Source organism: Cyprinus carpio, unplaced genomic scaffold (genome assembly GCF_018340385.1).
Source record: "Cyprinus carpio isolate SPL01 unplaced genomic scaffold, ASM1834038v1 S000006646, whole genome shotgun sequence".
NCBI lineage: Eukaryota > Metazoa > Chordata > Actinopteri > Cypriniformes > Cyprinidae > Cyprinus > Cyprinus carpio.
The window spans coordinates 246,597-270,000 of record NW_024879272.1 but is presented as its reverse complement, the minus strand read 5'-3'; the positions used below and the strand labels follow the sequence as shown (position 1 = coordinate 270,000).

Genomic DNA, 23,404 nt, shown 5'->3' with positions numbered 1-23,404 from the left:
GTGTTAGTTAGCTGTATTTTTTAGTTATTTTTTAACCTAATCAAAATAACCCAAATGCATTTTGATTGAGATTAATACACAATACTCAATCAAATACACAATGAAAAAACATGATTTTCTAAAACTGTTAAAAATCAGTTTTTGCAAATGAACTCTTCATATATATATATTTTAAATATATAAACATAATATACAATATATATTAAAATGTCAAATGTCTATTGCAAATTTAAAAATATCTGTCTGTATATATATTTATATTAAATATGTATATTGTGTGTGCATAAGTGTAAACATATGCATTATATATATATAAATATTATATTATATATGCATATATAAATATATATATACTGTCTGTATATATATTTAAATATGTATATTGTATATGCATAAGTGTAAACATAATATTTTTTATATATTTTTTAAAGTATAGTTCAGTGATGTTTGCAGTGATCAAAAACATACATATATTAATATATTTTAATAATGTAATTTAATTACAAATCTTATATATATACACACACACAGACACTTTTTCCTGTTTTAAGGTGTAATTTTCCTTTTTTAAATAAATAAATTTCCCCCAGTAGGGCTTCTGTAATAGGTTTTTCCTCCTGAGGGATCATATTTCTGTTCTGCAATATTAACAGAAGCCTCTCGTGTATCCTGAAGGAACGTTTGAAGACGTGACACACTCTTTGTTCTCTCGTTTAATGAAGGAAGATGGCGGCTGTAAACCTAATAATGTCTTTTGATTGACACTCCTGCTTTTATTAATCTAGCCAGTGTCCAGCGTATTTGACTGAAAGGATTTCATAAAACGCAGGACTGGTTTAGTGTTAAATCTATCTTTATTTCAAGCCTCTTTTCTAATGCTCCTGCCTCTGAGTTCAGAAGCAGACTCTCTCTCAGTGAGAGCAGGATGAGTGAGCAGACAGTGTTCAGTGGTGTGATGTCTGTCTGGTGATTAATGAACAAACATTACTGTGAGTGAGATTGACTGCTTCATTCTGTCTCGTTGCTCAGCTGCAAACACCTGGACCGAGCGCTGAAAGACTCCAGGTACAGCGGCACGAGCTCCGTCTCCTCCCAGAGTTCAGTGCAGTGTGTCATGATGTGCTTCAGTTCTGCATGCTGCTCATTTATCATCGAGGATCTGGCTGTGCTTCCTCGATTACCCCAGGATCAGCAGGTACAGGTGCTCCAGATCTGATTCAGTGCAGTCAGCACATGAGTTAGTGTCCGGCTAACACTGCTGCTATGACTTCAGTAACACCAATCCCTGGCAGTGCATAAACTGACTAAACGTGCACCTGGAATACAATGCAAGTCTCTGCTCACATTATGGGAGTAAATGGGTGGCAAACAGTGTTTGATGTGAGTGTTAACAATTCCTGTAACTCACACCAGATCATGTCTCTAGCAACACCAGGGTCATGGGTTCGAATGCATGAACTGAAAACATGCAAGCTGCTTTGGATAAACGCTTCTGTCAAATGCATAAATGTAATAAGCGACATGTGTTCCAGGATTCAGGAGGACGAGGTGTGTAACAGCATCCAGCAGAGACGGCAGATCTTCGTGTCTGATGACTTGCAGGTGTGTTGAAGCTGTTCCTCTAAAGCTGTCTGGTGTTCCTGGTGCAGGCTGAAGGACAGTCGGTCGGGGAACAGCCTCCAAAGCAGCTCAGAGAACGAGGCCCAGTCTTCAGAGCCGCGGCCGTGGAGCAGCTCCAGCCTCAACCTGAAGCATCCCGGTCCTGACCGGCGGAGACCGCTCCAGCAGCAGCAGGAGCGCGGGACGCCTCTCAAACACAGGTGAGGGACGCACGGACTGATTCAGTGATGATTGCTGACACTCTTCCTCTGCTTTTCCTCTCAGTCTGTCTCTGTGTGTAATAACAGCATGTTTTCTGTAGAGACTCATCTGTGTCTCACTGCATGCCATCAAACTCTCAGTCTCTTTTTGTCTCTTTTTTGTTAATTTTTGTTAAGTCATATGTGATTGTTTCTGATTTTTTGTTCAATAGTTTTGGGTTGGTTTGGGTTTTATTAGTATTTGTTCATTTAGGGTGCATTAAAATCATCTAAATACAGTAAAAACTGATATATTATGAAAAATTACTACTTTTTTTTGGAAAATGTCATACACTACAATTTAAAAATGTTGGCTCTGTAAAAAAAAAACACTGAAATTCAACAAGTTTGCATTAATTTGATCAAAAGTGACAGTAAAGACATTTATAATGCTACAAATGTTTTCCATTTCAAATAAATACTGTTTTGAACTTTCTGTTCATCTGTGACAAAAATATTGTGCAGCACAACTGTGTTCAACATTGATAATAATCAGAAATGTTTCTTGAGCAGTAAATCATCATATTAGAATGATTTCTGAAGATCATGTGACACTGAAGACTGGAGTAATGATGCTGAAAATACAGCTGCGCATCACAGAAATACATTACACTTTAACAGAGATTCATACAGAAAACAGCTGTTTTACATTCTAATAATATTTCACATTTTTACTGTATTTTGATCAAATAAATGCAGCCTTGGTGAGCAGAAGAGACTTCTTTGAATGGTTTTCACATAAATGAGCGTCCTGCGCCAGTGTGAGCTTTGACATGTGCACACATTTAGTGTTTTCAGTTTCAAAGAGAGAACAGCATCCTATCTTTGGGAGTAGAGAGAGAAACATGTGAATTGCAAAATGAAGCGAGACTCTAATCAGAAATTAATTAACATGTCATTCTCAGCTAATACAATTATTCTCTTCTTCTGTTGCGTCGGTCCCTGAGGTAATTAGAAATGAAATTGAATTGAGCATCTTGTTGAAATTTGTCTGACCTTCCATATTCTGGAGTGTTTTAATAACTGCGCCGGTGCTCCAGTATGCTGCCGATCCCTAATGAAAGACTGCTCTTGCTCTCTGTGTGTGTGTGTGTGTGTGTGTGTGTGTGTGTGTGTGTGTGTGTGTGTGTGTGTGTGTGTCTGTGTGTGTGTGTGTGTGTGTGTGTGTGTGTGTGTGTGTGTGTGTGTGTGTGTGTGTGTGTGTGTGTGTGTGTGTGTGTGTGGTGTGTGTGTGTGTGTGTGTGGTTATGTGTGTGTGTGTGTGTGTGTGTTTGTGTGTCTGTGTGTGTGTGTGTGTGTGTGTGTCTGTGTGTGTGTGTGTGTGTGTGTGTTTGTCTGTGTCTGAACCCTGAAAGACCCAAATATAGAAGAAAATGAATTAAAAACGCTGACAAACATGTCGGGTGAATTCAGGGTGAATCTTAAATGCAAAAAGTATCTTGTATCTGTAACAAGCCTCCATAAGCGTTTATAGTTTTGGTTGCCAGATGTCAAGAGCTTAAATCCCCCAATCAAAGCTTTTCTCTTAAAACCATGCTTTTCCTGTAATGTGGTCTTTTCTATTATATCAATATGGTAACTGTATGTCAATCATGCTTTCTCTGCATTACAGAAAATGATGAAGAGCTGAAAACATGTCTGTTTGAGTTCAGCGATCTCTGTTGAGATATTCTGCTCACATAATAATATAATACAGCCAATCTGTTTTCTTTGCGCTGCTAAATCTGTCTTGATTTGTGCTCATGTGAGAGTGCAGTTATTGGTCTGAACGCGTCCCCAGTGTGCTGCTGAGAACCTCGTGCTGAAGCCGTGTTACGTGTCTGGATCCAGTATTGCGTCTCATTGGAGAGCTGTGTTTAGATATGCATGCGGCTGCTCTCACGCCTCGTAATGTGTTCACTGCAGGCAGCACGGCTCTGTAATTGCTTATTGACCTCTTTTAAAGAGTTTGCGAATGGAAATTTGTGTCTTCTGTCGAGGTCTCTGTGTTCTGGAGCTCGGTGAGGGTGTTTGTAAGACCAGACCGTCTCATGTGCTGCATTTGTCATCATTTACAGGTTTATATTTAGACTTCCTCTCAGATTTGACCTCGCTTACACTGTAATCTAGTGCTGTTGGTCTTCCTCACTGTGAGCTGATGAACAGCACTGCACATCAAACTCATTTCAAAGCAGCTTTACAGAAAATCATGAGGTCGGTGTTTATAACATCTTTATATCTCCATGCTTTATAGCCAAATGTAGTGGATTAGAGCTAGAGAGGGTTTGCAGCAGTATAAACAATCAGGTATATATTGGGGAGTGATGCTTCACTTAAATGGTTTTTGGACAAAAATGTGTGCTGTGTACCTCGGTTTTGAAGTCAGCACGGAGAAAGAAAAAACATAAAATTGCTTCTATTTCTTTTCTGTTTTTCTTTATTATTAAACAAGTCAAATTACTGTAAATTACACTTTATTTTAAGCTGTCCTTCTCACACGTTACATGATAATAAATTATGCCTAATTACTTGCAAGTAACCCTGACAAGGGCTTAATGAACTCATGTTTGTGTTTTAGTGAATCTTTTTGCTTTTTCACTGTGTGCATTCACGCTCATTCTGCCAGCACGGCTCACGTGTGTATGTGTGCGTGTGTGTGCGTGTGTGTGTGTGTGCGTGTGTGTGTGTGTGTGTGAGATATATACTGATCTACTGTCCTCTGGACTGATCTCAGGTCAGCAGTGCTGTCGTCTACAGTCCCAGCCTGACCTCACAGGCCTCCAGGTGTCACTCATCTGTAGCTCCGCCTCCTGCCGCTCAGCCCACCAATCACCTCACAGAACAGGTGAGTTCAGTGGCTCTGATGCATTATGGGAGTATTTGATGCCTGTCTTGATAAATCATGAATCGGCGGATCATTATTTAAGGACGGATGAGTCTTAAGGAGTCACGTTATCTTTCTGAATGTTTCCTGACCAGCCCTTCACTGTGCTACAGCTCTCTTTCTGCTTCCTGTCTCGCTCTGTTCACTTCCTGTCTCACTGCTCTGTGTTCGTTGTGTTTGTGCCGAGGATCAGTGTGAGAGTCATTTGTGTAGTGGAGTGTTTCTCATTCGTTCTTCACTGCTGTCAATCCCACAATGCCCTGCACAAGTCTGCCGCTCGAGTCCCGTAAAGCAGACTTTCCTCAACTTTTTTTTTTAGGCGGGGCTTTTTTGGATTAATTTTTTTCTTTTTTAATTTGTATTTTAATTTAATATTTTTTATGATTTACTATTAACTAGCTTTTCGTTAATTCATAAATCCCAATTAGTGAAACAGTGTGTGCTAGTGCTGCCAAACGATTAATTGTGATTAATCACATCCAAAATAGTTTTTTGTTTATTATTTGAGATTAATTTTTTTTCTTTTTTAATTTGTATTTTTTTAAAATATTTATTTAAATGTAAAAAAATTTGATTATAAATTATTATTATTATTATGTGTTGTATTTATATTCATATAATTTCTATATAAATATATTTAATATGTAAATGCATGCATATTATGTAAACTTTTAATTTGAAAAAATATATATTTTGGATGTGATTAATCACGATTAATCATTTGACAGCACTAGAATTTTTTTTAACTGCTTATGTTTGTTATATTGATGTGAGTTGGTTGTCAATTGTTTTTTGTTTTTTTCTCATTACTACTGTGTTGTTACTATTTGTTTCTTACAAAATTTTTTGTTTTTTTCTCATTACTAATTTGTTTTTTCTTTTTGTTTATTTCAAAATAGATGCTGGTATGGCGTCAGGACGCACATCATGTGCTCTGATGACCTCTTTTTCTTGACCTCCCTCAGCAGTAAACATCCCTTAATGGCTAATTAAAAGAGTGGGAGAGGCTTTGAATAATTAATGCGGGAGCAGATGCTGGAATTAATATTCTATAAATAGAAAAGCGTGTCGTCTCTTCCCATTTCTAATATAATCCATACAGACCGATAGTTACAGCAGGTCATCTCACTGCACATTGCTTTGGGAGTCACCCTTCTAGCTAGTGACGTGTGTTAGTTAGTTAGTTAGTTAGTTAGTTAGTTAGTTCATCTGTTCAGACGTCTGGTGTGAACTCTTCTGTCAGCAGGAGAATCTGAGCGCTCCGTTGGTCACATGATGCTGGTCCAGCAGGCCAGCAGTAGTTCTGTATGTTGTCTCTGGGTTAGCATCATCTGAGGTCCTCTGAGGGGTTGGCATCATCTCTTCTCAGGTGTTCTGGATCCAGACTGGAGCTTGTGTAAATCCTAGTTACCACGGGATGTAAATCCAGCAGAAACAGAGAAACAAATAGAGACATAATTAGCGTAGCTGCTGTTCCAGCCAAGTAAAATTAATTAGTTTTAACCCAAGCTAAAGAATAATAATGCGCATTTTGATCAGATATAACTGCAGTCCAAAATTATGAGATGCATTATTTGAATGCTTGGCAAAGAGGTGTGTTTTTAATCTAGATTTAAACAGAGGAAGTGTGTCTGAACCCCGAACATTATCAGGAAGGCTATTCCAGAGTTTGGGAGCCAAATGCGAAAAAGCTCTACGTCCTTTAGTGGACTTTGCTATCCTAGGTACTATCAAAAGTCCTATGAGCGTTTTGTGACCTTAGGGAGCGTGATGGGTTGTAGCGTGGTAGAAGACTAGTTAGGTACGCAGGAGCTCAGCCATTAAGGGCCTTATAAGTAAGTAATGTTTGTAACATGGGAAATATGATTTTCAAAAGACAAGTTGCTGTCTAATATAACACCAATTTTTTTTTTTTCTTCACTGTAGAGGAAGTAACAGCACATCCGTCTAGTTGCAGATTGTTATCTACAAAATTCTGTGTGATGTTTTCTGGTCCAATAAGTAATATCTCTGTCTTATCTGAATTTAATAGGAGAAAATTATTGGTCATCCAATCTTTTACACTTTTACACACTCTGTTAGCTTAGATAATTTAGAAGTTTCACCTGGTCTTGTTGAGATATATAGTTGAGTATCATCAGCATAACAGTGGAAACTAATCCCGTATTTTATAATGATATTACCAAGGGGCAACATGTATATTGAAAATAGCAGAGGACCTGGGACAGATCCTTGTGGCACTTCATATTTTACTGGTGATAAATGAGATGACTCCCCCATTTAGATAAACAAAGTGGTAGCGATCGGACAGGTAGGATCTAAACCATCTTAAAGCCTGCCCTTGGATACCTGTATAGTTTTGTAATCTATCTATGAGTATGTCATGATCTGTAGTGCTTCTAATTAGCTTTTACAAGCAGTTGCATAAATTTTACAAAATACACATACTTCCTTCTGCACCAATGCAATGTGCAGCAGTTTTTGCACCCAATTTTGCTACCAAATTATTTAGTTTAACCTTCAGTGAAAAGTTTTCCTCAACATTGCACAATTTCTGGCACATGTGTTTCTGAATATGATGAATGATGAGACAAGCTTAGCTTTATAAACGGCTCCAAAGCACTGTTATAGATAGTGTGTTTAGTGTGCATAATGTGCTTTGCTGTTAGAGCTCAGAATGTTATTCAGACCTCAAGTGGCCAGGACCGTGTATTGGGACGGGCCCAGAAATCTGTCGTTGCAGCTGTGATGAGTTCAGTGGTTGTAGGTGTTGTGTATCACTGGAGTTCACTGTGTGTTGTTTCTGTCACAGATGCCGGTGTGTTACTCTTCGTCCAGCCAGTTCCCGGTGTCTGGACAGCCGTACCTGCGCATGGGTCCAGTGCCATACAGCGCTCAGAGTCAGATTCCTCCCGCACCCCTGCAGCAACCAGGTACATCACTGCACACACTAGGTAGCTGAAAAACTACATTCGAATTTTGTACTTAAATATCATCAGTATTCACATTTTATTCGAATTTAAAAAGCATAATTTCAGGTAGGGGGAGGAAAGCTTTTGGCTTCTCACCTGAGGCCACAAGAGGGTACTAATGCACTTTTATTTTTATAAATGTTTATAAACCATATATAATTAAGTTGCTTAAACAATTAGAACAAAACCACATCATGTATGTACAATATGTGTAGTTTAATATAAAAGACAGAAAAACAAAGAGTACTTTTTTTATTTAAAAACATTAGATGAGCACATTGGAAATTAATTTAATTTATTTTTATTTCCTAGTGGAAGTGTTTGGTACTGCGGCCAAACTAAATCTGACTGAAACCTCATGTTTTGTGATATCAACCTCAAATTCGGAACATAACTAGTTAAGATTTATAGCTTTGATTTTCTTGCAGTTTTAGGGTAAAACATGCTTTTGAAATTATATATATTTTATATAAAATATTAAAATATAATTTGTGTGCATTTTTCATAATAATAAACTTGATCTTCATAAAATCTTAATAAAAAAAAAAAATATTGTTTAAATTTTTGTTTTACTTTTTAAAATTTTTTTGGAATTTTTTGGGAATTGTCTTCTAAGTGTAGAGACCAAACTTAAGTCTGTGCTTCAAAACATTTAAGATGTATGACAGTTTAAACTGGAAATTCAATTTTCAGGTTGATGTTCAAAATGTGACAATGTTAACAGGTAATAAATAGATCATAACAATTACATAAATATAATTTAGTACTATAAACGCCACTAAAAATACAAAATATTGAATCAAACTAAAATATAGTACATTCATTTCACTGAAGTAAAAAAATGACATTTCCCCAGTTCTTCTGTGTATCTGGGCTTTAGTCTCAGTAGTTTCTGTCCCAGATGAACTGGATGGTGAGATCTGACCTTCTCCTGGTTCTAACCCATATCTCACTGGATTACTGCAAGATCTGCAGCAGGGGTGTTTGAGACTCTAGATCGGATGTCTCCTCCTGGCTCACTGAAGCAAAAGACAGGATCAAGCATTTTAAAGCAGTTGTTTCTGTCAGGCATCTGATGTGACTTTAGCACAGGCCTGTATGAAGCACTGATCTCAGCACAACACGTTCTCATCCAGCGCTGCCTCCGCTTCCCTCTGATCCACATTCTTTGTGTATTTGTTGTTTGGTTGTTGTCTCCTGTGCTGCGTACACACACACACACATGCGTGCAAAAAAAAAAAAAAAAAAAAAAAACAGTGATTGTCGCAGGAGATCGCAGCCCGGAGCTAATTACAGCGACGCAGGCGTTTGGGGCTTTAACACACACAATACAGGTTTTGTTTTAGCTGTACTGTTGTCTTGTGTGCGACAGATGTTTGACTGGATTGAGTCGGAGAAGTTTTTCACGATGCTGCTGGGAGCGTTCGGGCTGTCGGAGCGGCTGGATTCGGGGCCGAGGCACTGTCTGAGACGCCCTACGATTCTCACAGTGAACCGGTCTCTTTTCCAGCCCCTCACTCCTCCTCCAACACTCGTCTCTGCAGGATCACACAACATTAAACCTTCAGTGTCTGTGCTCTGAGAATAAACCCTGAACACGCTTCTCTTTCTTGGGTTGGTTACTATTGCTGTATGTCTTTAGTACTTATTTAAATGTTTTTTAAAGAAGTATCTTCTGTTCACCAAGGCTGCGTTTATTTTTAATTTAAAAAAAAATACTGCAAAATTGTGATTATTAGAATGTAAAATATGTTTTCTATGTGAATCTCTGTTAAACTGTAATTTATTTCTGTGGTGTGCAGCTGTATTTTCAGCATCATTACTCCAGTCTTCAGTGTCACATGATCTTCAGAAATCATTCTAATATGATGATCTGCTGCTCAAGAAACATTTCTGATTATTATCAATGTTGAACACAGTTGTGCTGCACAATATTTTTGTGGAAACTGTGATTCATTTTATTTTTCAGGATTCACAGATGAACAGAAAGTTTAAAAAAAACAGCATTTATTTGAAATAGAAATCTTTTGCAACATAAATGTCTTTACTATCACTTTTGATCAATTTAATGCGTCCTTGATGAAAAAAATATTTGAAATAGGAATCTTTTGCAACATTATAAATGTCTTTACTATCACTTTTGATCAATTTAATATATATTTTATTTTTTAAATCTTTGACCCCAAACTTTTGAATGGTAGTGTCATCCACCAAAAAAAAAAAATATATATATATTATTTATATTAGAATATTATTAATTTTATTTTATTTTTTTTTTGTTTTATTTTGTTTTTATTTTGAGACTTTTAAAAACATTAAAAAGTCTTAATGTTCAAAATTTCCAAAGTCTCGAATATTATTGTTTTACTGTATTTTTGATCATTTAAAAGTCTTAATGTTCAAAATTTCCAAATCTGATTTCTGTTGCGTTTAATGTAACGAGAACTTATCTCTAATAAAAATACACTGATGTGAATAACCTGTGTCTAGTTGTACATTTCATTTGCATCTTGAAGGAGCATGTTGGAATAATGTCTGAATGCTGTGCGTAGAGATGGAATGATGATGTGTGCCCCGGAAAGGAAACCCTTCAGATGCTCTTGATGGGAAAATCCAGTGAAAACTTTCCCCCTGTTCTCTACCTGCAAGCTCAGCCGGAGTGTTTAATGTAATGTTCCCATCATGCTCTGCTCCTCAGTGGAGGTGAGAGAACAGAGATAAAAATAGTGTGCATTCTCCGTCTCCTCGCCGCGGGTCGTCCGTTTCCTTTGTCCCACTTCTGCTCTCATCTGGGCTAAATTGATTGCGTCCCTTTGGCCAAAAGCCAGCAGAAATTGAAACGGCCGCTCCGCGGAGAGGAGGTCACACGCTCCCCGATAACCTTGACACCAATGCAGATTACCCTGCTCATAACGGGCCGCACGTGTAAATTAATGCCTGCTCGTACGCTGACACGCAGAAGCTTTCAAAGACGTGACGTCGCAGCCATTATAAAAGCTATTGTCATTTTGGGAGCGCGTGTGTTCGGATAATGAGAGGCTATTTAACGCTGCTTGTTTGCTGAAATCACCAGGGATTTAGAGCGTTTAGCTAGTAAGGGTATCATTAGCTTGTTCTGCCATGACATGAATCTGAATTCAAAGGTTTGAGATTACAGACACTTGTTATGTTTGAATAACTCTCAGAATGCATTCATAATTTGTGTACTATTTTCACATTTCTGCTCCGTTTGGACCTGAAGAATCATAATTTTATAAAACAGTCATAAATTAATATTTTCCGACTAAAACCATAAATGACTTTTTTAAAGTGTATGTGATTTTATTTTTAATGTAACCAGTTATTACTGCATTTACTAACTTTTTATTAAGTAATAAATTAAGAGAATAAAAGGGAAATTCTTAGAAATTTCAAATCATACATGAATAAAAAAAACTGATGCAAAATATATTTATGCTTTTGTCAGTTACTTCATTGAAATTTATCATTGTTTGAAATTTATAAGAACATATAATTTATGAAATACAGTATTAACACCATAGAAGTGAATGGAATTTAATTAAATTCCTTTGAATTTATAGCTCATAATTACTTAAAACCAGTCCAAATTAATTAATTTTTACTTACTTGCATAAACTTTCACTTTCAGATGAAGAAAATCAGTTTTTCATGCTGCAGTAGTTCATCAATAAACAAACATTTTATTATTTTTTAATTTTATGTTAATTATTAAAATATAAATACTTTTAATTTTTTTTGATTTTAATGATTCTGTATTTCTTCAAATATAATTGTGAAAAAAAAAAGAATTATGTGTAAATGAGGATCTTATAGCATTCACAAAATTCATTAACTTACTAAAAACTATGCATTTTCTTAGAAGTTTTTATATATCTGCATTTTATTTATAATGCATTATAAGGATAAACCGAGTTTATCATTGATTGACAGGATGATTGTGTTTTGTCAATGAACAGTAAATGGTTTATTGGGTTTTTCTGTCATATTTCTTCTGTTTGGTTTCCCGTGTTGCTGTTGAAGTTCTCGTATCGTTGTATTTTCAGTCGTTTCTGTACGTTTCTTCAGGTTACCAAACTGTGATGCCAAATCAGCAGCAGAACTACCAGAACATGATGCAGCCGCCGCAGAATCAGATGCAAGGCATGATGCTCCAGCATCCGTCAGTGCCATCTTATCAGGTGAACACTGCATTCTGGGAGCTGAGTAGAGATGTTTCAGTATAGTGACCAAAATTATCACGGTTATCAGTATTGTTCAAATGTGCTGGAAATGTTCAGAAAGTACTGACACAAATCATTTCACCAAGTTTTTCTGTTCTCACCTGAGACTGTTACTGAAAACTCTGCTTTATGCTGGACGGTTTTAATGATAATTGAAATATGAAGTGCTAATACTAACCGTGGGGAATTGTATCATGATTTATCAATGTCAAGCTGCTAATCGTTAATAGAGTTAACCCACATCATGAGTGATGTAAAGCAGTGGCGTGATGAGCGTCTGTGAATGTGTTTTGTGTCAGGTATCTGTTTAGTGAAAACACAGTGTGCGTTTGATGAAGAGTGTTGATTTTTATTTTTTTTGTTTATTTATTTTTTTTTGATTTATTATTTTGGTGATTATTTTATATTGTGATGGATAAACTCAAAGTGAAAGCGTCTCATGGTCTGAACAGGTCAGGAGCGGTCGTCTCTGGGGACTGGACTTTAGTAGGCCACGCTCGAGATGATTTATGAGGACAGACATGCAGCCGGTGTTAATATAACGCGGCGGTCCCGAGAGGAGAGCGATCTGACCGCAGCACATCCTTCATGCAGCAGCTGCGGCACACAGCTCATGTCCTTATTAAAGCAATTTCAACATTTTCAACAATAGGGCCCTTCAATCTTTTTCTTTCTTTCTTTTTTGTGTGTGTGTCTTCATTTTTCTGATAGTTGAATCAAGGCATTGAACGTTTATTTTGGGTGAACTGTCCCTTTAAAAGTACTGAATTCAGCGCTCCACACTCGTGTGAGCTGAGTGTAGGGGACATGCGGCAGGTTTTGGGCGCTCGGCTCATGTGTTGTTCTCCTCAGCTCCTCCGTGGGGTTCCTGCCTCCTCCAGGAGCGGAGCAGATGCTGTTCCACCGCACCACGGCTCCCTGCGGCTCGCAACAGATTCCCGCGCAGCAGTGCTCAGGTACAGCCCACACGATCTTCCTCTGCACTGCTTTCAGACGGGGTGTGATCCGTATCGCAGTTTTAATACATCAAACAAATACTGCATCAGCTGGTTTATTTTCTTCATGATCAGACATGAGGAGGCAAAGTCTTACTGTTTTGTGAGAAATTCACTTAATAATGACACATTTTTAAAGTTCAGTTAATTTAAAATTACTTAAACTAATTCTGCTTTTACATTAACAACATAATGAATCTTCTATTTATTAAACCAAAGTATATTTCTCAAGGTAGTGCTTTATAAGCATTTATTCCAAAAGAACGCAGTGACAAATTTATTTTAAAGTTTTCTTGTTACAGAGTAATTAAACATTTAAGTACTGAGTAATATTAATTAACTCTATGTACTTACTGTATGTTTAGAGGGTTACTTGCGTGTCATTATCCATAATTAATAGTAATTATAATAGTAAGTACATGTAACGTGTAACAAGGACGCTTTAAAATAAATGTTACCACCAATGTCATATTTCATGTATAATTTATTTGTGAACTTATGTTTAGCTGTTCTGTAATCAAGTCGTCACCTTTATTATTATAGTGCTTTATACAATACAGATTGTTTTCAATCAGCTTCAGTGATTATAATAATAACTATTAAATTCATCATGAATTCTATTCATTATTCAGATCAATTCAGTCTTATTTTAGTATCATTTGAGATACTATTATAGGTTTTATATTTAATTAATATTTTTAAAATATATATATATTTTAGTTTTAGTCAGTGTTTAAGTAATTTTGGTTTTTATATGTCTATAGTTTTGATTCATGAAGGGGGCGGGGCTGAACTTGTTGCTATAAATGATGTCATCATGCTTATTAACTCTGCACACAGTGATTGGCTGATAGTCTCTTTCAGAGATTCATTCAGAGAAATACCACAGAGCACGATATTATGTTGACATGTTCAGATAAAGGTTTAAAAATAAAATGTATAAAGATTGAAGATTTTAAAATGCAGACCAAGACTGACTAAATTAAACAAGCATATGTTCAGCTAATTGTCAGTCTCTTACATGTGTGCTTCTTGTAAACAATTAGTGAATATGCATATAAACAGCCTTTTAATTAAGAGAGAGGAATAATCATGACTGATAAAGACATGCAAATGTAAAAGAGAACCAAGAACAGGAACACAAGAGCAGCAGCTGGTTAATGAAGACAAGGATATAATCAAAGGAAATCTGGAGTTGGGATAACCTCCAAAACCAAAAAAGATGCACGGGAAACATGCGTGTGCAGATAAATGCAGCGTGTTACTAAAATTGTCATGTTCTGAGGTAGATTGCTTGAAACAGCTATTTTTGTTATCTGAGTTTGTGTCTTCATCAGGTTTGTAGAAATGTAGCACTGCATCAGTGTCTCAGCAATTGATGCTCTGCAGTGAATGGGTGCCGTCAGAATGAGAGTCCAAACAGCTGATAAATACATCACAATAATCCACAAGTAATCCACAGCACTCCAGTCCATCAGTTAACATCTGGAGAAGACAAAAGATGAAACACCATCCAGCATTAAGATGTTTTTAACTCAAATACATAGAGTCTATAATCCATAATCAAACACTTCCTCCAGTGAAAAAGTGCATCTGCTGTTCTCTATCACATCAGAATCCAGACACATATTTGTTTAGAGCTGTTTAAACACTGCTTGATCTGTGCAGATTTCTCTCCTGATTCACACCAGAACACTTTTTCACTGGAGGAATTACATTTTCAAAAATTAGTTATTTTTATTTCACATTCTCTATTAGAAGTTGTAATGTTGGAATCAGATGAGAAATGACTGAGCTGCAGCTGTTTGAAGTCGATGGAGTCAGCAAAGTCCAGAGAAAAGCTGAAGTACAGTTTTCTGAATGTTTCCCGGCAAAACCACCAGCAACAATACATCTTTCCCCACTTCTTTTCTTAATAATAATTACCACATTAATAATCACAATATAGCTATTCTTTATTTTATCTTTGTTGTTATAAGAAGTGATGCAAAAACGAGACAAATATAAGAAAAAAACAAGTGATTTACCTGCTTTTTCATTTTCCATCTAAACAGAAGCATTCAAGTAAGAAACACTAATAGTAAAAAATAAAAATCACTTAAGTGTGTTCATTAAAATAAATTGGTATTAAAACTACAAAAGCGGTTCAGTCAAGCAATGGGTGATTTCCTCTTTTCTTTTATTGTTAGATCATCATTGATGAGACAGATGGACTGTATATTAAGACAGTGTAATGTACGGATCTAATATAATGTCACACATCCAGTGCTTCACTCGAGATATAACAGATCATGTGTGAATACTTCAGTATGTTTAGTCTGCTGTAAATCTGTGTGTGTGTGAGAGAAAGGTACTCCTCTCAGAAAAAGACACTGTTAGATGTTTAATCACTATTTGGAGCTCTGGGGTCGCTAGACGAGGGCTTAATGAACGCATGTTTGTGAAAACCTCAAAATAACCCAAAATCATAATTTTTCAATTCTTTTTCCTTTTTTTGCCCGTAGCTCAAAATTAGCCAGTGTGCCTTGACGCTCATTCTGTCAGCACGGCTCAGTGTAAATATAGATGGATCTGAAGTGTGTTGTTCCTCTGTCTGGACTCCGGCGGACCTCTGCAGATCTCAGTGTAGGTGACCCCGCTGACCCTGACTCTGTTCCTCCTGACCCTCAGAGCTGCACTCATCTGCTGAAGCTGGAGAAGAGTCCCCCAGCCAGCGCTGCTGTAGAAACAGATTCATGATGATGATGATGATGATGATCCTGCCTCTTCCTCCTCCTCGGGTTCAGCCTGGGAAGCAGTTCAGTGGTTAATAAACATTAGTCTAATTGTTTGACATAATTAGTGTTTCATCTATACATACTGTAGTAAACAGAGTGTTTTAAAGCTGGCCTTGTGTTTGTTAAATATCTCTAGTTATTATTATTATTATTGGCTGGATAACGTTAGTTGCTTTGAGTCATAATCATAATTCAGTGGAGAAGTGTGAAATTAAATATACCACCAAGTCCAATTTGTTGGTTAAAGTGTTTATTTGCTTTTTCTTTTTTTTCTGTTTTTTTTTGTGTGTGTGTGTGTGGAAGAAAATGTTGTTATAGGATTATAGAATAAATCTATAGTATTTTTTTTTTTTTTTTTTACAGATTTATTTTAAGTTAAATTCAGTTAATTGTCTAATTCTGTATTTCATATTATTTTAATAAGTAAATGTTCATTTATTGCATGTATTATTTAAAAACATGCAAACGCTTTAAATTGTGATATCCTTCTATATGATCAGCTTGATATCTGCTGCTCTGGCTGTTAAAGCACTCGTGTCACTGGAGCACTGCTGCTGCTGTTGCTGTCGTTGTTGCTGTTTGTCATTGTTGTTGTCATTGTTGTTGTTGGTCTGCTGTAATGAACATTGTTGTTGTTGCTGCAGCACACACTTCTGGTTCAGGGAAGCTTGAGACGCACAGCTGATGTAACAGAAGGTGCATCAGTGCAGTGTAAAGGGGTCATGGATGATGATGGGTGATGTTGTGCGTCTCCTGCAGTGACGAGCCGTGTCTGGAGCTCCGTCGTGTGGATCCGTCCGGCTCTCATTCTCCAAAAACAATGACAGGACGAGAAGAATCCAGCTCCACAGAACACAGCTGAGCTGACTGGAACATATCCGGATACAGCCGGGACTGTGCTGCTCTTTATATTTTATCTTTATTCATTGGTTCCACTTCAGATGGACTCTTTCCATTATTCATCCGTCGCTCCGTGTGTCGCGGTGTCTTCAGTCGGACGAACAACCTGCTTTTTGTACATAACTGATAAAGCAGCGGTGTAATTCAGTCGATTCTGTTTCCTCTGTGCATATTAGTGTTCATTTCTCTGTTTTTATTGAAGACATACGCACCTCAGCAGATCCACTGTCATGTTTGAATAAGTTGAATGGTTGTGTTTTCTGTGGATCTGTCAAATGATTCATCACATCCACAATAAAAATAATTTGTTTACATAATATGTGTCTTCTGTGTATATTTTTATTTATTTATAATTTCAATAATATGTGTATTTTGTTTATATTTTTTTTTTCTTATGTTTATACATTTCTTTTAGTATCTTTTAATATCTTTTAATATTATATTCATACTGGGAAAATGAAATGTATACATGCATGTGTGTGTATTTATATATATATACAGTGTACACACATATTTTATGCCAACAAAAACTTTTATGTTGTATGTGATTAATCGTTTGACAGCACTAATTTGCTTTTTTTCACACACGTCAATTCTTGTTTTTTTATATAAACTCTCTCTCTCTCTCTCTCTCTCTCTCTCTCTCTCTATATATATGTATATATGTATATATAAATCTATTTTTTCTTTTAGAAATCAGTGTGGAAGTCTGAAAGGCTGTTCAGTGTTTACTTTGAGAATCAATAAATGTTCAGATCAAATGATCTGCTTTATCAAAAGCTGGTGTGCTGTGCCACGAGTCAGTTTTTTCACACATACAGTATATAGACGCTCTTCATTTATCAGTCTTTATGAATCTTCCTCTGATCTCAGCTGATGCACGTGTCGTTCATCTCAGTTCTGCTTTTATTGGCTCGTTTGTCTGCTGCATTAACCTGCTGTTCACCTCGTCTGTCCCAACACCCCTCGGTTCATCTGGACTCTTCTCTGTTTCCTCCTCCAGTATCGTCAAATCCTCCTCCTGCTGGTGATCTTATTGATCCACAGGGACTGGAGCTGCTGGAGCCCATGATAAAGGACAGCTTTATCTTCTTCTGGAGGTCCGCTGAGGCTGTGACCTGGCTCTGTGCCAGCGAGACTATTAACGTGTAATAGCTCAGCCGAGAACGAGCTCCATCTCTCAGCGTCCAGCTTCTGTTTATTCAGCAGTATGATGTTTTATCAGAAAACCTCCAGCGTCCAGACCTTCTGTTATACTACTGTAAAAGTGTGCAATAAAGCAGTATTTCCAGCTAAAAGTCACAGCAGAAGATTTCAGAGCTTCTTCACTCCGAGATCTCTCTTATCCGATAAAAACTGCTGCAGTATGATAACAACACAGAGAAAGCACTGAGACCAGAAAATGGAGCCTGCTTTCTGTAATCATTCACATATATCGCAGTTTTTAATATTTGCATTATTAAAATATTTTAATGTCAATTTCAGTGTTGTTTTAGTATTATTCATATGCAATTATCATTTCTGTTAATAAAGTTGGATTTTATTTTTATAAAATAAAAATAAAATAAAAAGTTTTTATATCCTTTATTTTTTTTTTTATTATTTTTTTTTTTTAATGTGTGTGTGTGTGTGTTTAATTTTAGTAGCTACACTTCATTGAAAATGGGAAATGTTGCCTTGGTAACTAGTGGACATAAAATTAGTAAGTTTTTAAAAATATTTTATTTCAGTTAATTTATTTCAAGTAGTGATTTTAGTTATTGATAATTGTGGTACATTTGCTCTACTTTCTTACAGTACCTTAGCAATGAATTAGTTAAAAATCTGGGTGTTATATTAGACAGTAACTTGTCTTTTGAAAATCATATTTCCCATGTTACAAAAACAGCATTCTTCCATCTTAGAAACCTTGACAAGGTACGTAACATGTTACCTGTTCCTGATGCAGAAAAGCTAGTTCATGCATTCATGACCTCTAGACTGGACTATTGTAATGCACTGCTAGCTGGTTGTCCTGCATCCTTAATAAACAAGCTACAGATAGTCTTAAATGCAGCGGCTAGAGTCTTTACCAGGTCAAGAAAATATGATCATATTACCCCAATACTACAGTCTCTGCACTGGCTACCTATTAAGTCCCGTATCAGTTACAAAATATTATTACTTACTTATAAGGCCCTTAATGGTTTAGCTCCTGCGTACCTAACTAGTCTTCTACCACGCTACAATCCATCACGCTCCCTAAGGTATTAATAATATTTCCTAACATTATTACTATAAATAGTATAAAAATTAGTATTCAGATTAAAGCTGTTGATTTAATGTGTGATGGAGTCTATCAGAATGCAGTTATATGAGCCTAAAATTCAAGATATGAGGCAAAAAATCTCTCCAATATCTGCACCACTGCAAACATGACATTCATTTATACAACAGTTAAATAAACAAGAAGTTCATATTGTTACGTTAGACACAATATTGTGTTTTGCTCAATTTTGCAAATAAAAATAGTTCAAAGCCACGGCAGAACTGTTGAGCATCTGATCAACACACAGCGGTGATTCTTTACTGAATGAATCGAGTGAGTCAATGATTCAGTGACTCATTCATAAAGACTCATAAAGAATCAGCTGTTTGAATGAATCAGTTGAATGAATGATTCAGTGACAGGGACTTGCCACCGTAATATTAATATTCAGTTTATTATCATTATTCATGCAAAGTTATATGAAAACATTCCTTTCAACTGGTACTTTTTCAGTGCTGTAAATGATCCCTAAATGGTCTTTTGAAGGGTTATTTCTCAGCCAGAACTGATATGAGATTAATTTGCGATTAATGTAATAATTAACTGGCACATCATATAATTAATAAGAATAAAAATGTTAATTGCTTGACCACCCTAATTAAAATTTACAAAAGTATTAAGCCACTGGAAGCAGCGACTGCTTCACATTTGGTCTGAGAACAGCCGTTCACCGCAGTGAAATTATGGTAATGCGTTTACTGACAATCAACAGTTACATTTTTTAGTATTAATGACTAGAGTAGTGATGCTGATGTTTTGATTTACTGCAGTAAACCGTTTAAAGTCAGTTGTTTTATGTGTGCACATACTGAGACTCATTTCTCCTCTACTCCTGATGAACCTGAACACCAAACTGAAGCCAATAATGACCCGAGACCTCATTACATCGAACAAAATACAATTACAGACGCAACCGCAAACAGTTCCTTAAACTGTGAATAAAAATAAGAACGGCAACAGAGAAGTGCACATCCTCTTCTTCCTCTTTTAATCAGAATGTTTCATTTCCTAAGGACATAAAGCTGTTAGTGTGGATGCAGAAGATCTGCGGTCACAGGCACTGAAGACGTGAGAACACAGGCTTCCTTCAGCAGGACGCAGGAACTCCAGTCTGACCACAAACACACAAGTCTGAGTCTGTGAGGCGTTTGATGGAGTAAACCAACAGCAGACGCCTTTCTCTCGCTGACATAAAGTGATGTCGGAGTTCTTGCACTGAGCATTTCTTTTAAAAACAATCATGAATTCTAAACTGGTTTTGAGGAGTTTTATATCATACCATCTGTGGGTTTGAAACTGGTCTGAACTGGTTTCCGCTGTAACATAAAATAAGAAAAAAAAACATTAGATAAGCTTTAGTTGTGTCTGTTCATATTATTTAATGGACCTAAGCTAACTTTAATAGACCTACCTACAAATGAAAGTCGGTGAGAGCTCTAAAGAGTTACTGACAGTTGTAACACACAAGAGACTTTTCAGATACCAGCGTCTTCCTTTTGGTATCACCTCGGCCCCTTCATTGTTCCAGAGAGCCATGGATCAGGTGTTAAGTGGCCTGTTGGGGGACCAATTCTTCTTAGATGACATCTTAGTGACAGGAAAAACAGAAGCAGAACATCTGAGTAATCTGGATAGTACACTCCAGCGCCTAAAGGGATATGGTTTAAGAGTGAGAAAAGACAAATGTGAGTTTTTCAAGCAGTCTGTTGAATATCTTGGACATGTGATCGATGCTGATGTACTGCACAAGGCACCTTCAAAAGTAAAGGCTGCACTAGAGGCTCCAGCACCACAGAACATCAGCCAGCTTCGCTCAATCATAGGTCTTCTGAATTAATATGGTTGATTGATCAATGGCTTAGCCACACTGCTGGAACCTCTACACCAACTTCTGTGTAGTAACCAGTCATGGGAATGGACACAGCAGTGTGAGACTTCCTTTCAAGAAGCCAAGAAAGCTCTGGTGAAGTCTGGTGTGCTGACCCACTTTAATCCAAAACTCCCCTTACAGTTAGCCTGTGATGCGTCACCTTATGGTGATTTCCCACATCGTGCCTTCAGGAGAAGAGAGGCCAACAGCATTTGCCTCGCGCACCTTGAATAAACTGGAGTGCAAGTATGCACAAATCGAGCGAGAAGCTTTGGGAATAATTTTTGTTATTCTGAAATTTAACCTGTGCCTGTATGGCAGGCAGTTAATACTGCTGACTGATCACCGACCTGTAACCCCCATTCTTGGGCCGCACACAGGTATCCCCTTTCTGGCAGTGAGCCGAATGCAGAGATGGGCTCTGCTGTTATCAGCGCACACATATGAAATAAGATATCAGAAGCCAGAGCTGCATGTAAATCCAGACTGTCTATCAAGGCAACCATTACCTGTGACATTTCCCGAGAGCAAGCAGAAAGACATTTTCTACTTTGAGCAAGTCACAATGGCTCCAGTGACATCAACACAGGTCAGAAGATGCACAGGGAACGATCCAATTCTGTCTGGAGTCATGGAAATGGTAAAAGATGGACATGTCTCTAAGGATATCACCAACATGAAGCCATACCTGTCTAGGAAGAATGAACTGTCAATTCATTCAGGATGTCTTCTCTGGGGACAAAGAGTCCTCATTCCCCCATCGCTGATGAAACCGGTTCTCCAGCAGCTCTGTGTGGGCCATTGTGGTATCGTGCGAATGAAGGAAATGACACAAAGTTATTTTTGGTGGCCAGGTCTTAAGGGGGACATTGAAGGTAAGGCAATGTCATGTCCATCCTGCCAGCAAGTGAGGAACGAACCTCGATTGGCCCCATTACACCCGTGGGACTGGCCAGAAACCCCTTGGCATTGTGTACACATAGATTTTGCTGGTCTGGTTGAAGGAAAGATGTTGGTAATAGTGGTGGATGCCCACAGCAAGTGGCCTGAAGTTGCTGTTATGCAATCTACAACTGCTGAGAAAACAGTAGTAGAACTGGTTCAAACCATCAAACACACCTTAAAGACATCACAAGGACAAGGGAGCTTTCAGCAGCGCCTGAATGATTTCCTGTTGGCATACCGAAACACCAACCATGGGACAACAAAGGTTTCTCCAGCTTCTCTGATGTTGAAGTGTTTGTTGCGCTCTGGATTTGATTTACTGAGACCTTCCACTGTCAAAGAGGTGTTTAGTTATCTTCTATGTTGGTGAGTTATTCGTTGTGATATGGATTTTATTTGCTGAGTGTTCCATCCAGGACAAAATGTTCTGGCACGCAACTATACTTCGGGACCAAAGTGGGTCCCAGAGACAGTGATAGCTCAAACCGGCCCAGTGTCATATACTGTACTAACATCTGACAAGCTTATCTGCTTATCTGGAAAAAAAAAGGCACTTGGATCAGCTGTTGCTGGGATCAGTTAACATCTGGAGGAGACAAAAGCTGAAACAAATCCAGCATTAAGACATTTTAACTAAAATATGAATCCATAATAACACTTCCTCCAGTGAAAAAGTGCATCTGCTGTTCTCTCTCACATCAAAATCCGGACACATATTTGTTTAGAGCTGTTTAAACACTGCTTGATCTGTGCAGATTTCTCTGATTCACACCAGAACACTTTTTAATTTCATTGGTAAACTTGTGATTTATCCCACCCAAAACCTTTGCAGAAAAGTGTCTATAATGTTTGGAGAAAGAATACTTTTTTTTGTCGATTTTTAATTTATGATTTGTCCGGTTGTCTTTATGGTTCCCAAAACCTTTGCATAAAAATAAAAACAGTCAGAAAACAATTTCAACAGAAAACAACCTTTTAAAATACATCTACTTTGAATGAAGGATTTCAAACAAATGCAGGAAATAACATATGATATTAAGTGTCCCAGCAGACTTCATTCCTCACTGTAGATCCTATGTGCATCCACATCAACAACATCTTCCTCATTTTACACGGAGCTCCACCATTTCTGTCCTCCACAATGCTCTTTCTGTTTCTCTCTTTTGACCAGCAGCTGCAAAACAACAGCAATGTTGACAATAATCACTACAGGCTAATAGCCTATTTAAAGGGGTCATGTGATGTTGCTAAAAAGAACATTATTTTGTGTTTTTGGTGTAATGTGTTTATGTGGTTTAAGGTTCAAAAAACACATTATTTTCCACATAATTAACATTATTGCTTCTCCTCTATGCCCTGCCTTTCTGAAACACGTTGATTTTTACAAAGCTCATCGTTCTGAAAAGCGAGGTGTGCTCTGATTGGCCAGCTGTCCAGTGCGTTGTGATTGGCCAAATACCTCAAGAGTGTGATGGAAATGTTACGCCCCTCACCATATTGTGACGGATTTGTGGAGTAATTTGTGAGTGTGATGGAAATGTTACGTCCCTCACCATATTGTGCAGTGGGCACATAATTACTTATTATAATGACTTTCTTTATAAGAAAATATTGTCTTTTTACGAGTTGTGTTGCATATTGTGCCGTGTAAACATAAAACCATGTCTGCATTTG

General features: G+C 37.2%; 1 protein-coding gene across 6 annotated transcripts in view; it reads left to right on the top strand.

Annotated features, from left to right (window-relative positions):
* The window catches only part of LOC109076152 (R3H domain-containing protein 2-like), a 33,618-nt gene extending 16,694 nt beyond the window's left edge, over positions 1-16,924 (top strand). For 2 of the 6 annotated variants that reach the window (XM_042755173.1, XM_042755174.1), the window contains exons 4-9: positions 1,030-1,195; positions 1,533-1,548; positions 1,650-1,820; positions 3,917-4,052; positions 4,573-4,683; positions 5,966-6,007. In XM_042755173.1, coding sequence (XP_042611107.1) covers positions 1,030-1,195; positions 1,533-1,548; positions 1,650-1,820; positions 3,917-3,968 — 405 coding nt within the window. In that variant the 3' untranslated portion in view covers positions 3,969-4,052; positions 4,573-4,683; positions 5,966-6,007. Of the gene's footprint in view, positions 1-1,029; positions 1,196-1,532; positions 1,821-3,916; positions 4,053-4,572; positions 4,684-5,965; positions 6,008-7,534; positions 7,656-11,780; positions 11,894-12,787; positions 12,892-16,466 lie in introns of those variants that run through there. The other 4 variants (XM_042755178.1, XM_042755177.1, XM_042755172.1 and 1 more) reach the window with 4 other exon arrangements.
* Positions 16,925-23,404: the final 6,480 nt, after the last annotated feature.